This window comes from Tachypleus tridentatus, chromosome 9 (genome assembly GCF_004210375.1).
Source record: "Tachypleus tridentatus isolate NWPU-2018 chromosome 9, ASM421037v1, whole genome shotgun sequence".
Classification (NCBI taxonomy): domain Eukaryota; kingdom Metazoa; phylum Arthropoda; class Merostomata; order Xiphosura; family Limulidae; genus Tachypleus; species Tachypleus tridentatus.
Window position 1 is genome coordinate 42,383,038 of NC_134833.1, and position 18,628 is coordinate 42,401,665.

Here is an 18,628-nt window from a genome sequence, read left to right on the forward strand (position 1 = left end):
AAATGATTCATAGATCGACATTATGGGTCTCAGTAGACTACCGGGTTTAGGGGGTGCCACATAGTTGTGGTGTACGTGAGGCGGTCCTTCGTAGGTAAGAATAAAAGTTTTCTGATGTTGTTTTGGTTTTATCATTTGTAGCAGTATTTTGGTTAAATGGTTTTCATGTGTTTTTCTTAGATTTGTGTGTATTAGTTGAAATTTGTTTGTATCTGACAAGATATTGTTCATTTTGTAATGTAATCACAGATCTATAAAATGTCGTAAAGCATAAGGACCTAAATACAATTAATGCTGACAGTGTTCTTATTTTGCAAGAAATAATAAATGAATAAATAAGTAAATGGAAATATAACTATCAAAAGTCTTTGAGCTCCACATAGATAACTTCAGTTTGTAGTTAAATGCTGATAAATGAAATATATCGCCTACTGAATAATGAATTTTTTCAAACATTTTAAAGAAAACTAGATTTTACACTCCTTATAATTATTAATAATCTTATTTCAATAAAAACATATTTATGAATAAACCTGAGATTCAGTTGCTACTGAAAATATCACTTGACTGATTCTCTGATATGAAAAACCTTTTTCTCTTATGTCGTAATTTCATGATTTAAGCAAAACACATCTAAATTTCTCGAAGAAGATAATAAGTTGTTTTACATACTTGTAGCATCAAAACAGGCTTTATTGATAACTACCATGAAATACCCACATTCTACTGGGTGATTCTACGGTCCTCTTATAATTCACAGAGGCCTCAGTATACTAATCAAGTGCCTCCATTTTCTTAACTACTTTTATAGCTACTCCATTGTGCCAATTACTTAACTGATTTCTCTGTTGTCATTCTCCGAACTCAATTCAACTTTTTTCTTAAAAGTAAATACAGGGTGTTCGGAAAGTCACTGTGCACTTATATATTTATTAACAGACATGTTTCAATATAGAATACAGGAGGTAAATATGAATGATAATTATAAGCAATGTTGAAAGTGACCACTGTTGGCATCAATACAGGCTTGGATCCTTCTTATTTTGTTTCTAAACACCGCTATCAGTTTCTGGCCTGAAATTGACTGAATGAATGTTGTTATCGCTGCTTTCAAAACTGCACAGTGACTTTCCGAACACCCTGTAGCTTCAATTTAGCTTGTCAGATTCATTTGTTTTTTCCTGTGTTTTAATTTGAATTATTTTCATTCTCAGATTTCTCTAATACTCTTTGATTCATAGTTTTCTTCCCGTTATTTCCTGCTCTTTTCCAAAGTTAGTTTAATTTAATTTTATTTAGTTCTCAGATTTGTATCTTTCTTCCCACTTCTGTGTTGAAAAACAGTATTTGTCAGAAAACATCCGCATGTTGTTCATTGAGCGTATGAGAATTAAAAAATGTTGATACTTTTCTATAGATCTTCAGTAGCCCGGCATGGGCAAGCGTGTTAAGGCGTGCGACTCTTAATCTGAGGGTCGCGGATTCGCATCTCCGCCGCGCCAAACATGCTCGCCCTTTCAGCCGTGTGGGCGTTATAATGTTACGTTCAATCTTACTATTCGTTGGTAAAAGAGTAGCCCAAGAGTTGGCGGTGGGTGGTGATGACTAGCTGCCTTCCCTCTAGTCTCACACTGCTAAATTAGGGAGGGCTAGCACAGATAGCCCTCGAGTAGCTTTGTGCGAAAAACAAATAAACTCTAGATCTTCAGAAAGCATAATTATGGGGCTTAAGGGTTATAAGGCAAAAAAATGTCGAAATGTTTTTAAATCAAATCTAAAAATTAATATCCAAGTATACAGCTTTAGAATCCCCTTTGTATGCATGCAAAGTTTCTGTTCTCTAGGTTCTTTTTCTTAGAGCTTTGTCAATCGACTACATATATATACAGGCTCTTTTATTACAGATATTGAATTATGTTAACATGTCTCATATAAAGGCTTTCTACTGGGCATTTTTAGGTTTTTATTTTATTAACAGTGGTTTATAAAGAGGAATTATGCCAGGGTGACTTTTAAAGTACGGTGTATTTTAATTTAGCAACTGGGTATTGATACTAACTAATAAACGTATAGTTTTTGGTCGCATAGAGTATTTAGAATAGGCCTGGCATGGCAGAGGGCGTTAAGGCATGCGCTCGTAATCTGAGGGTCGCGGGTTTGCATCCCCGTCGCGCCAAACATGCTCGCCCTTTCAGCCATGGGGGCGTTATAATGTGACGGTTAATCCCACTTTTCGTTGGTAAAAGAGTAGCCCAAGAGTTGGCGGTGGGTGGTGATGACTAGCTGCCTTCCCTCTAGTCTTACACTGCTAAATTAGGGACAGCTAGCACAGATAGTCCTCGAGTAGCTTTGTGCGAAATTCCAAAACAAACAAACAAACAAGTATTTAGAAAATCAATAAACTGTTCTGCCTTTCTGTGTATGAAGACGAACAAAGTTCTCCTAAAGTGCCACAGTAGGAAGTAAAATCAGATTTGTTTATATGTATTGTAAGGAAAATTGGACGTTACTAACTGTATGAGATAAAGGACATTCCAGGTAAGGTATAAAAATTCCGAACTAAATAGGTACTAACAAATAAACGGCTCTTACGTTTTGTTAATGCCTACAACTGAAGAAGCTAAATCGACTTAGGGGTGTTGTGGATGGGGTTATTCAACTTACAACTAAGGTTTCTAAACTTGAGATATACTGAAGTTTTCAATCGAAATCCAAAATATTGATTTTAAAATAACTGACAATAAGGCAATATTTTTCAAATAAAAAATCAGTTTGTCTCTGCATAAATAAACATTTTAGTTTAAACACTGAGCAGAACCTGAGAACTCCAATACAAATTTCAAATATGCGAGGTCTACACACACACACACACACACACATATGGGTCATGAAATACCACTAGTTTTGAAAATATTCAGCGAACTAACATTCTAGTCAAATAAGCAGAAAAATAACAACTCATCCATTAACTAGAAAATAAACAAAATTACGAAGGCGTTGAAGTGTAAGAGGGACAAAAGTGTACTCTATGAATTGCACTCCTCTTGTGTGCGATAAACTAAGAAAGCAAACCAAAATGAATAGATTTCCACGACCCCATAATCTTCATTAAGCGACACTGAGCAAATTGTAGTGCCCTCTTGGTATGTAAAGAAAAACCCTTTCCCAATAACACGAGAACAGAGCGAAACTTTCCATACAACTGTTAAAGAAGCAGCACATTAGGATTAGTGAATAATTTTTGGCCAGATTGACGAACTTAATAGAGAAATGAGATTTAGCGATTTGAAATTAGGCAGAAAATACAAGAGAAATATTTTAAAAACAAGCGAAAATTTCTTAACATTTCATTCAAAGCCATGATTGATGAACAGGATGGTATGTTGAGTAACTAATATATTAATTGTAAAATACGTACATTTAATATTAATATGGAATCTTACATACCTTTTACTAGGTGGGCGATTTACGTGAGAATGAAAAGTGATTCCGAAGGCTGTTTTTCTTTTTATAAATTTAATATTATAGATAATACCTTTTCAGCATGTAACAGCAAATTATGAAATAGGGTAGCCATAATTGTTTACTCGAGCAAATGTTTTTATTGTTGTTGTCACGGCAACTTACTGTCATATATTTCATCTTGACTTAGAACAGATATGTTACTAAAATACTAGATTAAACTTTTCTAAGTAAGAGAGAGAGAAAAATAGCCTTTTAGAGAATGCTTCATGCGCTTTATCTGTCTGGAGTTTAATAACAATATGGTTTCTCATTGCTTGCTCTTTTGTTGTGATGAATATATTTACGTTCTTATATCTGGAATAACTATTAAGTAATTTTAAACAATTTCTACTTCATAGCTACAAAGACAAATTGATATAAGGAGGAATTCAAGGTGGGAAATGATAAAGACTAGCCACACACAAAATTATCAAGTAGATCCACATATCAACTTATTGTTAGAGCGTTGTGAATACCTCCTTTTCAATACATGCACCGTCATAGAACGATGACATCCGTATAACTATTGTTATTTGACATTAAAATGAAATCAAGTCAATTATTGTAATTGAAGTCAACCGAAACAAACTTTATTAAAATTTCAGAATAACTAATAATACACATAATTATCCACAAGTGGGGATCAAGTTAAGAGAAGAAATAATAAATATTACTTGTAATAAGTAAACACACTGAACGTACAAGATTTTAAGCACACATTAGCAACATTCACTACATAATTATTCATAATGTTTGGGAACCTTTGTTCTGATGCACTATAAAGATTATGGAAACGTGCTGGGAGAAGTGATGTGCTTTATATATAAGAGTTTTATGATAGAACCTTTTGCAATGAAAATTAAATTGTAAGGACTGTTGTTAAGAGATACAATAACCAGATAGAGCATGAACGTGATATCCAAATTGTATTTGAGAGAGTTAAAGATTGTGCAACTGTAACAAAGGTCCTACACCAAAAAAAAAGTCCCATAACTGAACTTCTTACAACAGGGGTACTTATTTAGCAATTAGACAATTGTAGATACTGTACAGCACTGGAAGGTTAATAATTACTCAAAATAACAATAAAGATTATTGTTTGTTTTGAATTTCGGGCAAACCTATATGAGGGCTATCTGCGCTGGCCGCTTCTAATTTAGCAGTGTAAGACTAGAGGGAAGTCAGTTAGTCATCACCACCCACCACCAACTTTTGGGCTGCTATTTTACCAATGAATAATGGGATTAACCATCACATTATAACGCTGCCATAACTGAAAGGGCGAGCATGTTCTAGTCTCACATTGCAAAATTAGGGACGGCTAGCGCTGATAGCCCTCGTGGAGCTAATGGCTTCATGCCATTTACAAGCTGTCTTTTTTCCGACGAAGCTATCTAATGCCTGCATAGAAATACTAACGTCCGAAGTTAGTTCACTGAAGTTAAATGGTTTGTAACGTTTTCAGATTAATAAGCGTTTATCACAATTATCGCTTTCGAGGTTTATAGTATACTGATTGTAGAAACCAACAATACTAAACTGTCTCCCCTCGTGTTTTGATGTCTACCTTTTATACTCGTTAGATGAGTTTCTCGAAAATTCAGCTGGCAATAATACTGACAGTCATTACTATTTTACATTCACATATCGTATATTGTTGATTCTTACGCTTGAGAATTTTTTACAAATTTAAAGAACAGACATTACATGCATTTCTAAATATAGATTTTAAAATAAATATTAAATCCGTTACAAGCCTCATTCAAGGATCGCTGCACAACAGGATCACTTTTGCCAATTATTGTAAAATGAATGGCATCCAAATTAATTATTGCAACAAAGGACAAAGAAATAATTATAGAAACCCAAAAATACCTCAGAAAAGTCATAGTAATGACGCTATATAGAAATAGCATGTTGATACACAATTTTGCATCCCCTGTACGACTTGATGTTCACAGTATTTGAGTCACATATTAAAAGATTTGTGACAATTATTAATATCAATTTTTCAAATGGTTCTACTACATCGACAATGAATCGAAAATATTTTCGTTTTAACCTTGCGTCTAACATGATAGGAATGTAGAATTGTTGTAATTAATATTCTTTTCTAAACAGGACAGCCGGACTAAACACCAATTTACGATTCATACCTACACAAGTCCCAGCTTTTGTGATCACTGTGGTTCTCTTCTTTATGGGCTGATTCATCAGGGACTGAAATGTAAAGGTAAGTTTTACCTCATCAACAAACATTTTAAAATTAATTTAAGAGAAGGTATAATCTGGTGTAGTAATAACGCTTTAAACTATTTTGAACACATTATATGAAATGCATTATAAGAAATTATGAGGGGTTTTGTGAAATATCGGTTGCCACTTTCGTGGTCAGAATCGAAAATGTGCTTCATTAAAATTTAAAGCACATACTGACACATCCCAAAATTACAACGCAAAATTCTCCAATACAACAAAGCGAGAGGCAGACACTTAACAAAATTCAGCAAAATTGGAGCACGAATTTTAACAATATATTATATCTACTATAAATTTAATAAAAATTTAGTAACAAGAGCGCATCTAACATTTTATTTTATTACATTTTATAAGTTTCAAACATACAACCAGTTTTTAAGTATTGACATATAAACTTAACACCTTTCCGAAAATCTGGAAGAGCACGTTTTCTGTTTAGACTAACAAAATAGTTTGACATGAAGAGAAGAGTTCCAAGTAGTTGGAGCATCTGAATTATTTTCCTGAAGAGCTTGAACGTTTAGGAGATGATGTATAACATATTTACGATGTGGATGTGTTTCACGTTTTATTTCAGTAACTATCGAATCCGCATAGCATAACTTATACAACTGTTATTGTGAAGTTACCAAATTTCTAATTTAGAGACGATAAAATTCCGCAATGCACCCATGAGTTCTTTAGATAAAAAAATAAATGCTCAGTTAATGGACTTAAGTATTTCATTAAGTTCTTAGAGAATTTTTTCCAAGTCTGTGACAAACAACAACTGTGTAGTCATGAATAAACTACCACGACGACTCAGCGATAAACTTGAGGGTTTATTACTGTAATATTTGAATTTTGCCGATTCTTCAGTGGTAACAATGCTTAAATAAACAAAGGAAAAATCAACAAGTAAAAATATAAGCTTTCTGTAACCTCTGCGAACCACAATAAAAATCTTAATTAAGCGAGTATATAATCTTTATCCCTTTATTTTGTATTTATGTTATTCACTAGAATTATCTCTACATCTTTCTAGCTGTTAAACATTTTTGTCGATTTAAATGATAGCAATTTCGTTTTTCTTATGCTTAAATACAATCAAGATGAAACTCAAGATAAATTCACTGTATTGTAAAATAGAAAAACAGCAAAACGTTAGCCAATTTTAAAAGAATATCAATTTAACATTTAAACTTGAATATTATAGACATTGGAGGGTCAGGAGAAAGCATACTATATAGCCTCTACACACAATCTATATGCAGTGAAGGTGTGGAACGTTGTCAGAAGTCATAATACATAAAACCACATCACACTGTGATATTTGTATTTATTTGCATATTACAATTTACACTGCTTGTGCATCGATCATTTAGTTTAATTAGTATATCTGTTCTAAATTACATGAGATTGAAAAGACAGATTTTTCTCCCAAATATAAAATTTCTTATGCCCATTTAATGTTTTTATTTTGCCAAAGTTGGGACTGCTTTTAATCAGACTTTGACCATTCAAAACACTTTAAGCAGCTATGTAATAGTAATGTTTTTACTAAAATCAAATGTCACTCTAACATAGAGGTTTGTTTATGGAATTACAATGGTGAGATCTGGAGTTCTATTTTCTGCGGAAAACAGAACAAATTATTGTTATGTAATTTTCGCAGAAAATTACAACGGCAACATGTGAGTAGAGACTAACAACATCGGTATTGACAAGTAATATTCCTGCCACTAGAACAAAAAATGTAACACATGATGGTAATTGATGATTGAACAAGCTTGCAAGTACAAAATACATCAAACCGTGTTCCAGTTGATTGTTTTTTCAGTTGTGGTAAGTATTTGACCGCCATGTAAATCATGTGAAGGGCATTAAAAACTATCATATCACTTATTTCAGAAATGAACAAGAAAGTTTGGTTTACAATGCTTATCATGGATTGTGTGGGTAATAAATAACTGGAATAAACGCAATAATGAGTTGCACTTCATTCTTTAATGATACTAGAAGATAAAATTGCATGAGGTATTTGGCATGTGCAACCTGCTGGAGGTCCTATAATGGTGTGGTGTACATTACTCTCAGGATTATGATTCTTTTAAAAGGGCAGATAACACTCAAAATGTTTTTGCTAGGGTTGTCCTACTCATAACGTTGTATTTAAGGCACTTTCAAAGTGGCTCCTAATAGCTAAATGGTAAGCTTGAGAGCATATAACATTAAAATGTGGGATTTGATCACATGGCATATGGTTAAGCATTATGGCTTATCCTGACCATGTGCCACTTTTATACCATATATAAACGGGCCCATATGCAGCTCCTTGCATTAATCTTGCATTGTCTGTAATGTACAACAGTTTGTAAATTGCTTTTTCAGGTATTATTTCAAATGAACTACTCAAATATTGAGTAAATCTGGCAATGACTGTTATGATACCTGAATAGTTAACATGTCACTATGGGGATGGAAGTGTGATGTCAAACATAATTAATGAAATGATATGCTTATTAATAATTAATGTCGAATTAATGGTTTATTAATTACATGTTAATTTGTTTGTTTGTCTTGGAATTTCGGGTAAAGCTACACGAGGGCTATCTGCGCTAATCGACCTAATTTATCAGTGTAAGGCTAGAGGGAAGACAGCTAGTCATCACCACCCACCGCCAACTCTTGGGCTATTTTTTACCAACGAATAGTGGGATTGATCGTACATTATAACGTCTCCACGGCTGAAAGGTCGAGCATATTTGGTGCGACGGGATTTGAACCCGCGACTCTCAGATTACGAGTCTACATGTTAATTAATAGGATGATTATTATTCAAATTAATTAATTAATATACAAATTGAAAGCAATTATTATCTAAATATATTTCATTACTCAAGGTTAATTAATTAGCTAACTAACATTTAAGTAATAGAAAAATTGAATATCATAATTAATATCCAAGTCCTTTATATGAGCCAATATTTTCCCAACAAGTTATGCTGTTTTTTTTTGCAGCTGAATATAACCTATCGTACTTTTGTATACGGTTAGTTCAGCAAGTGATTTCATCTATCAAAGAAATTTGTATTTGTTATTAATATATCAAGTATTACATCTAAATTGTTAATGTCTTAACAAGTTATTATATTAACTGTATTTCAAGATATAGTCAGTAAATTAAACCTACAAGATAATATTTACACAATAATAAAGCAATAATGACATATTCACAAAAAACTAAAATCAATTGACCTAGTCAGAATCAAGAATTTCTGTATACAACATGTCTTAACATGACCAATTTCACCATCGAATACAATTCCAATTTTTTTAGCCATTACTCACAATTCCAGGTTTTCTTAAAACTCGAGCGTTATGACATTCAGTAGCTAGCTATATCTCTGCAGAAGATAGTAGTAATTCAGATCATCCTTAGCGGCATTTATATAATACCATAGAACTATACAAACTTGTACAGTGAAAAACCTTTCGTACGTGAATGTCATCACAGCCTCTCCAGAAAGTTTGATTCTAATAAGCTCATTAATCTCAAATCTGCATTTCAAAAGTTTTGAAACTTTATCGATTTCGAAGTCACAAGCATTCCAGAATATTCAATAACTTTCCTGTAGTTCAGGAATATGCGATGAGAATCAATCATATTAATTATACTAAAGATTCTTACTGAATTTATTTGGCTTTAAATTTTGATCACGTATTAACTTCTGTATTAAAAACAGTAAGATTTATGCCTAACCGTTACAATATTATTGTTTGTTATCAGCACTACTATGCAACACTAATGTTTACTGTAAATATGAAAAATGAGAAACTTTTCACCAGAAGATTAGATATGTGTGAACATAACTTTCTCTTTCCCATGGCAAAGAACTTTTAAATCTCCTTTGTTTAAATGAAGTTATTTTCTTTCTATTAATATCTTTCATCTTCTCTATCGTCTCGATAAATCTTTATTTAAAAAAAAACACATGAAGAAACCAATTTCATAATTTAATCGTAATTGTCAGGTACAGTTAATGAACTGTAAAGCATAGAAAAATACTTTCGTAGTCGGTATATTTAGTAAGGTATCAACCACACAGTATTCCTTGAAGTTTCAAATATGCAAAAAAACACAAAAAAACCCATCAATTCCTGCTAAACGAAAGTGTATGAGACTTCCTTGAATTATGGGAATGTCCAAATACCTATTAACAACACTGACTAAGTTTTCATTTCTTCACAGATCTTTATTTATTTACCCTTTATTACTGATTCCAATGAAAAGAAAAGTAATTGCATCAAACTTCACACGCAAATTTGTGCATTCGTCTTTTATAAGTCATCTTGCAAGTTTACAATGAAAGTTATATTATAAACCCAATTATTGATCTAATATCATAATCCGTACCAAACAGTTGAAGTTTTGTTAACAGACATTAGGAGCATTCAGCTTATTGGTCTAATTGAGTAGAAAGTGTACAAGATTTGTACACTAGCTGATATATATATCAGTATTGAGTCTAATTTAGCCTGGTATTTAGGCTAATTTCATAGTGTTCACATTTTCCCTATTAAACGCTAAAAATGTTTTTTTTATTTTTATTTCTTCTTATTTTAAACTCTCGAAGTTCTACTCAAATAAGTGGTTTAGTCTAACAACGCAAAATGCATATTTTTTCTTTATGTTCATTGGCCTTAAGATTTTGGCCAGCAGTGTATATATATATATATTTATATTTATTTATATATATATATAAAATAATTTTTCTGAGCCTACAAATTGAAATTTTATACAATAAATCTAATAAAATAACATGAAGATATAAAATATTTTATGAATAATATATTGTTATCCTAAAAATTATCCTGAAAAAAAGCAGTAAAGTTCAAGATAAATCTTATGTTTTTCACTTATTTTGGTTTGTTTTGGAATTTCGCACAAAGCTACTCGAGGGCTATCTGTGCTAGCAGTCCCTAATTTAGCAGTGTAAGACTAGAGGGAAGGCAGCTAGTCATCACCACCCACCGTCAACTCTTGGGCTACTCTTTTACCAACGAAAAGTGGGATTGACCGTCACTTTATAACGCCCCCACGGCTGGGAGGGCGAGCATGTTTTGGCACCACTTATTTTCACAGGACATCGTTGCCAGGATTAGAAATAATCTAAATTCATGTGTTCCTTAGAATCTGTAAAAGTCAAGAAACTCTCCCTGATAACATGATGTAGTGGCATATTATAAGCGAGAGAGCCAAAACTTCTATTGTCCATAATTTCAGTATGAAGTGAATAGGGAATTAATTTACGGATTTCAATGCATGATATGTTTTGTAGAGTTTCTAGATAAAGAAATATTTTATGGTCATATCAGGTAAACAGTCACTTTGTGGAATGTTCTTTACGTTTTGTTGACAGTAATTTGTTGTATTTAATTACTTCCGTTCAATAATACTTAGATATATCACAGATATTACATTGGGCTGTAAGTATATTGTGAAATTGGCTCCTGCATATTTTTCAAATGAAGATCTGTCTAAATGATGGAGAAGGCGAAGAATATTAATTATTTTAACCTTTTGTGGCAAATACCCCTTTGAACTTTCTTCGTCACAAGTCACTGTGTTATATGCAAAATTTAATTAAACACCTTTAATATCAATCTTTATGAATGAAATTACGATTATAATACACGTTATTATTTGAACTTTACGCCATCTACGTTTTAAATTATTTATTTGAAAACAAACCTTTAAAATCTACTTAAACTTCGTATGTAGTGTCACACGATCAATAAACTATAAAGATTCTGTACGTTGGCTCTCTTTATCTTCAATAATACAATGATAGTATTCTTTTCCTTAATGAAATAAATGTAAAGAGTAAAGTTCAGTGTGCACATGTGTGCAAATTTTAATTGTCTAAAAACATAAAAGGTGCTTGAAAATGCTTAAAAACCATCTGAATTTCGTTGCGAAAGGAGGCAGTTCCAAAAAAATCAAATACAGAAATGAAGCCTGGGCAAAGCGCTTGCAGCACGAGCACCTAGATATCGTGGATAGATCCGTGCTTTATATCTTCTAAACTGTACTACATATACTACTTCTATCACGAGCGGTGTAAAGAAATGTATCCAGTAAGTTCGTTTTATTAATTTTATGTAAAAAAAGCTTCAACTTATTTTTTGATATAAACAAATATGTATTCATGAAAGTATGCAGCGTCGGCAGTGAAAGAACAATTACTAATTAAAATAAGCATAAAATACCTAATTCATCACATCATATTTCATTCATTGTGACACAATGATGGTTTTTAGGTGAATTAGGAGTCCAACAGAATGGAAGTTTAGTTTTACAGCACACAAATAAAATAATATAGTGTGAGTTACGGAAAGCTGATTTATTTTGCTGTGTTTAGGAGATACACTTAGTGTTTGAACTAAAGCATAATTTGCCTTTTTTCCTTGATCTAAAATATTTAGACTTATCTTTTATTTATTTAATATACAATAATTATCAGTATCGTGTGTTTTTCTTTGTGTGTTTTTCTTATAGCAAAGCCACATTGGACTATCTGCTGAGCCCACCGAGGGGAATCGCACCCCTGATTTTAACGTTGTAAATCCATAGACTTACCGCTATACTAGCAGGGGGCTATCAGTATCGAAAAGCTTCTTTATTTTGTTGTATTTATCATGTGTATGATTGTTATAGCAAATATATAACAGGCTATCTGCTTTGTCCACCGAGGGGAATCGAACCTCTGATTTTAGCATCATAAATACAATGACCACCGTCCCACTGGGGGACATTGTGTTTGTGAGGTATCACCTACTGATTAGGATAAAGCAAAATTTTACTTTCTTTGTTTCGCTGAAGCATCTTTGTATGGACCTAAAAATCTAGATATATGTATTTTATATATTTAATATAAAGTAATGGGACTAATTATGAAAATACAAGCAATGCACAAACAAGAGGAACAAAGAAATAATAACTACTTGATGGGAAGCTCAGTTATGATTTTAAAATAACAGAAAATAAAAAACAATATACAGAATAGTGTTCATTTTTACATGTTTTCTACTCAGCATTTCAGTCCTTGGAATTATAACTGGACTTACACCACTGCAACTGCATATAGTATGAGTATCTACACGTTTATAGCATTAGTGTATTAGTAATACACTAGTACAAGCTCTTGATGTACGAAAATTTATTTCATATGTCTTAAAATTCCTTAAAATTCAAACAAGTTATTTGATTTCCTTTTAACCTTCTCACATTTTATGCAACCCATACAGCCTCTGTAATGTTCATACTAGGGCTTTGTTCACGATGGTTGTAAATGTTCCATCGGTTTATTTTCTCTAAAGGTATAATCTCACCATATTTGATGCGTCCTTGGGAACATTATTATGCTGAAAGATTAATTCCTTCCCAATGAGTTATATTTCCGAAGGAATGACATCAAATATCAAAAAATAAGCCTGTGCTTCGTCAGTCCCCAGGGCACCATTAGTTCTGTGTAGATCACCTATAACTTTAACTGAGATTCAATACAAAACCTGCATTGACGTCATACCGTACTTCTGTTTATATATTGTAATTTGAATACCATACCGTTCTTCCCGCGGTCGTTGAGACACTTTGCTTGGATGTGTATATTATTGTTGTCGAAGCAGTATTCACGCCTGTCTTTAAACCAAGTCGATCCCAATATCGTAACTGTTATCTATTTCATAAAAACGTGCCCTCTGATACTTAATATCACTTTTGTGGATTTTAAGTTTTGTACTTCGACTACTTCTACTACTAACAATACCCTTTTCATTGTCTTACATATAATTTCTACTGAAATATACTCAATGCAATTCTTCAAACGAGGAATTACTAACTAGCCAAAACTTTCATTTATACATAACACCCATTCGGTATTTCATTCCGGTGAGCTATAACTGGACAAACACCACAACGACGTGGCACAGGTTTTATACTAATATAGCACATTCCTATTGGATGCATGAAAATCAATCACAGCGTGCTTTATCAACACGACCTTTCTCCAGCGCGATTAATATTCAGATGTTAAAGAAGTGGCAATCACGAAGTTTGCATTTTATATTGTTTTTCCAAATTTTTTTATAATTATTTGCATTATGTGACCAAATACTTTGAAATCAAAAGTAAGAGGGAAAAAAGAAATAACTTCATTGATTGATACTATTTATTAGTTTAGGAAAAAACTTTAATGAAATTAAAATTATAGGGGCCTAGCATGGCCTAGCGCGTTAAGGCGTGCGCTTCGTAATCTGAGGGTCGCGGGTTCGCGCCCGAGTCGCGCCAAACATGCTCGCCCTCCCAGCCGTGGGGGGCGTTATAATGTGACGGTCAATCCCACTATTCGTTGGTAAAAGAGTAGCCCAAGAGTTGGCAGTGGGTGGTGATGACTAGCTGCCTTCCCTCTAGTCTTACACTGCTAAATTAGGGACGGCTAGCACAGATAGCCCTCGAGTAGCTTTGTGCGAAATTTCAAAACAAACAAACAATTAAAATTATAACTTGGATAAAGTAATATAATTAATTGCTGCAATGTTCAGTCTCTTCTCCTCTTGGATAGAATGCTGAATTGTCACACAGTAAATAAATACTGGAGCTTTAAGTATATTTTAAGATACTTTGTAAGCAAACATACACAATGTAAAAGTAACATTAGATCAAGTTTCTGTGATTTCTGTAAAGAAAAAAAAAAGCAATTTCATACCGTTAAACATGTTACTGGATTCGATTGTACGATTAACCTGAATTTTTTTTTAAATCATGCATTCGTATAATTAAACTATGTTTATTTTATTTTCCATCTTTAAAAAAAATAATACATTCAAACAAGCACCTCCTGAAAAGGTTTACGTCATAATGTAGAATTTTCAATTCTAATCTACTTCAAGACCTATTCTGAAAAATTGTTCTTTGTTAAACTGAAGATGACCTTATAAGGTCGAAACGCTATTCTCTGTTTTATTTCAATTAAAGTTTTAATACCCATACCAGCTGTCTTTAGAATACGTCTTTACTTCACGTGGGTTTCTTGTCATCATTGGCCAGGTGGGATAAGGCGTTCGACTCGTAATCTGAGGGTCGCAGGTTCGAATCCCTGTCGCACCAAATATGGTCGCCCTTTCAGCCGTGGGTGCGTTATAATGTTACGGTCAATCCCACTATTTGTTGGTAAAAGAATAGCCCAAGATTTGGCGGTGGGTGGTGATGACTAGCTGCCTTCCCTCTAATCTTACACTGCTAAGTTAGGGACGGCTAGCGCAGATTGCCCTTATGTAGCTTTGCGCAAAATTAAAACAAAATAAATCTTGTCATCATGAATTGTTATTTTCTATTATTCTATAACAGGTGAACTTGTGACAAATCTCAGTATAGTGTGATTTTTAATTTTTTCCCTAAAATATAAAATTTTGTAAACAATAAAACAGTATATATAATATTTGAAACCACTTGAGCAACAGTTTTTAAGTAAAATAGCGTTTCAGATTAAATAACAGAATCTTAGAAACTTGTAATAAGAATCACTTGTAAATTTAGAGTCATTAGTGAAAACACTTCAGCACTATCCAAGGTATTGACACGAGCAATTTTACTCTCTTTGTTGCTACTCTACTTAAATCTTTCCCACTGAGAATACTTGAGTACAAACCAAAGTACTGACTACTCTGTTGACAGCTCTTGAAAATTTACTTATTACAACTCCACTTGACTTGTCCATACTGGAAATGGACGCAGGATTAAGTTGAATTAAAAACTAACCCTTCCTGAAGAAGTTCTTCTCCAGAAGTTATTGCTTGCTTTTTACAATAATCATTTTTTTGTAAAAAGAAGAAAAGACACAACAACATTGTGGAATAAGGGTACTTTGAAACGTAACAATAGATTATATTTGTAAACAAGTATTTTGTACTTGACGTTGTGAAACTCAAAACAGTTATCATTAGCAATTGATGGCTTAAATTCAAAACATCATTATTTAGATTTTCACTAATATAAAATTTCTTAAATAAGGACCACATGAACAGATTAAGATAGGATTATTTTAATTCAAACATACTGATCTTTCAGCCTGTGACATGAATGTTCACAAACGGTGTCGGGAGAGTGTTCCAAACTTGTGTGGCTGTGATTACACTGAAAGACGGGGAAGAATAGAGCTAAAGGTAGCGTCAAACAACAACAGGCTGACAGTGGAAGGTAAGCCCACCAAGTTTCCATAATCCACTATCTGTAGTGATTGTTAATAACATTTCACCGACAATATACAGTCATGCATGGACTATTGTGACTACATCGTTTTCCTTCCTGACTGCTATAACTACTTATTAGTGTGTAGATGAAAATGCAAATACTGAATCGATTGTATCTAGTAAATGTTCATGAACTTCACGTAAACGTATTCTAGAGGTGGAGTTGATTTTTAAAACATACTTGGATATTAATGACAAACTCAGGTATTTTATTAATTTTTTTTCTTCAAATTCTTGGTTTATAATTAATTTTCCAAGATATCTGATCTGCAACATTTCTATGTCTCCATAATTTGAATGGATTATTTTTAGATCTCTGATAAACCGAAAAACATATAATACACATTTCATCTTTTCGTGTTTAGTTATTCACTAGTATTACAAGCAGATAAACAGATGTTGTTGTTTTAAATAAGAATGACAACTAAAATATAAAACTAAGAACGATAATTTGTTAGAAACGTTAATACTTTATTCACTACAGTTTCTTTGTGAATAAATTTCGTGCCGTTAGTAACATCGAAAATGTTTGACGTCCATGATAATTATTTACTAATAACTCTTTCAATCCGCATAATCGTGTGAAAAACTCACCGCATTTTACAGACACTATACAGCCATAATTAACTTCTCTCTCTCTATCTCTCTAGGAGAAAAGTTGAAGTTTAGAAAACCCTGGAGAGAACAAACTCATTCATAACATTTATTTTATAACTATGTAAATACGAAACAATTTTTTTTATTAATTAATATAAATTCAAAATAATTTCTCTAATACAAAATCACTCATACAGTTATATTATCAAGAGACTGAATTATTGCTTTTGTTTTGTTTTTGCTGTTATTTGTCATTCATAATATCAACATTTTGATGTAACGTAGTATATTGGGAATATATCAAATTTTAATTTATTTGAATACAACACGATAGTTACTGGTAACCTGAACACTAAAGCATTTTCGTTGAAATTGGATACAACCAACAAGTTGAACATGAGCAGTGACTCACATTAATGTGTGCATTCTGTGAAATTTATGACTAATTACTTTGCTTATAGTTGATGAATATATTTTAAAATAACAAATATGCAATTTACGTAACGATTTTCAGGAATATACAGAAAATGTGTGTATTCCAATGAAATGTTTTATTGTTTATATCTTCACGCTAATTGAATAATAATTGGAGTGAAGTCGATTTTTTTAGAAAAGACGAATGTTTTCTAGAAATCTCTATAAATGTTGCCGGATGTTGGTACAAGAAAAATGTTGGACTTTAACCGAAAACACAAGTTACTTCCCTGCTTTGTCAGCTGTTTTAACAAGGTTTACAGTTCACTCTTCATCCATCACCTAAACATTAAACATTGTAAGATACAGTTTATTTACTATCATAATATCTCACAACTCTGATTTTATATTTAATGAGCATCTGGTAAAAAAGGCATAGTTGATCGAGTGCATCTGAATTTAGACATTTTTAAAGTTAAACTAATATTACGGTGAAATTTATACAATATGACACCTCCATTATTAGTAAACAATAAACATGTAAACGTAGTACTACGCAGTATAAATTATTTAGCTCTTTGACAGTTAACTTTTAAAGCCGCGTTTTAAAGTATAATATGTTGCTAGTACTGTACACAAATTGTACAATTACTTGTCAACCTGAAGACGACCAAGGAAGGTTGAAACGTTGTTCTTTGCTTATCAATAAAAGTGTTAGTACCTAAACCAGCCGTTCTGAGATACAAATTGTACAATTAGTTTGTGCTACCAGATCTCATAAAACATGTTACTTTCATTAAGTGTACACATGAAACATTTAGTACGTTAAATCGAACCTCTGATTTTAATATCAGAAAATCAAGCGCATTCGTTATTACGCAATAACATAAAAAGTAATTTCTCTTTGTCCCAGCGATAGATGTAAGAGCTTATAATATTAAAATTCGATTTAGGTCTTCTCGTGATGTGTACAGCACAAATAGTCCACTTTTGCTTTACTCTTATCAACGAAACAAACAAGTAACCGCGTGCACGAAGGTTTCCAAGGGAAAATGAGCAGTATAAACCGTAATTTGATCACTTATATCATATCATTTTACTTTAGATTTGTCAGATATAAAAAAATAGTATTCAAGAAAATACTTAAATCTTAAAATTTTATATTTTGTGATAAAATTAGTAACAGTAACGACATTTTTCTTATTGTGTACTAATAAAGTAATATTTCTCCATGTTAAGTTATAAATATTTATTTTTTTCTGGTATCTTAATATAAACAAATAAACACAAATAAAGCCCCCAGTAGCAGAGCAGTATGTCTGTGGTTTTACAGCGCTAGAAACTGGGTTTCGATACCCGTGGTAGACATAGCACAGACAGCCCATTGTGCTGACCATCAAACAAATAAACAGATCTAACACGAAAATAATGTATCTTAATAAGTTAATGACGACATTCAACAAATATATTTCGGTATACCTTGGACGTTGTTACCCTGACATTAATTTCTAATTATGCTGATGTTTCAAGTTACATATTTTCGTTTGAGAAAAAAAACACA

The 18,628-nt window shown here is 32.5% G+C and overlaps 1 protein-coding gene across 5 annotated transcripts in view; it reads left to right on the forward strand.

Moving 5' to 3' along the window:
- Positions 1 to 18,628, forward strand: part of LOC143225137 (protein kinase C, brain isozyme-like) — a 143,299-nt gene that overhangs the window by 65,807 nt on the left and 58,864 nt on the right. For 4 of the 5 annotated variants that reach the window (XM_076453999.1, XM_076453998.1, XM_076454001.1 and 1 more), the window contains exons 4-5: positions 5,626 to 5,737; positions 15,875 to 16,003. In XM_076453999.1, the coding sequence (XP_076310114.1) occupies positions 5,626 to 5,737; positions 15,875 to 16,003 (241 nt within the window). The remainder of the gene's footprint in view (positions 1 to 5,625; positions 5,738 to 15,874; positions 16,004 to 18,628) is intronic. The other variant, XM_076454000.1, reaches the window with a different exon arrangement.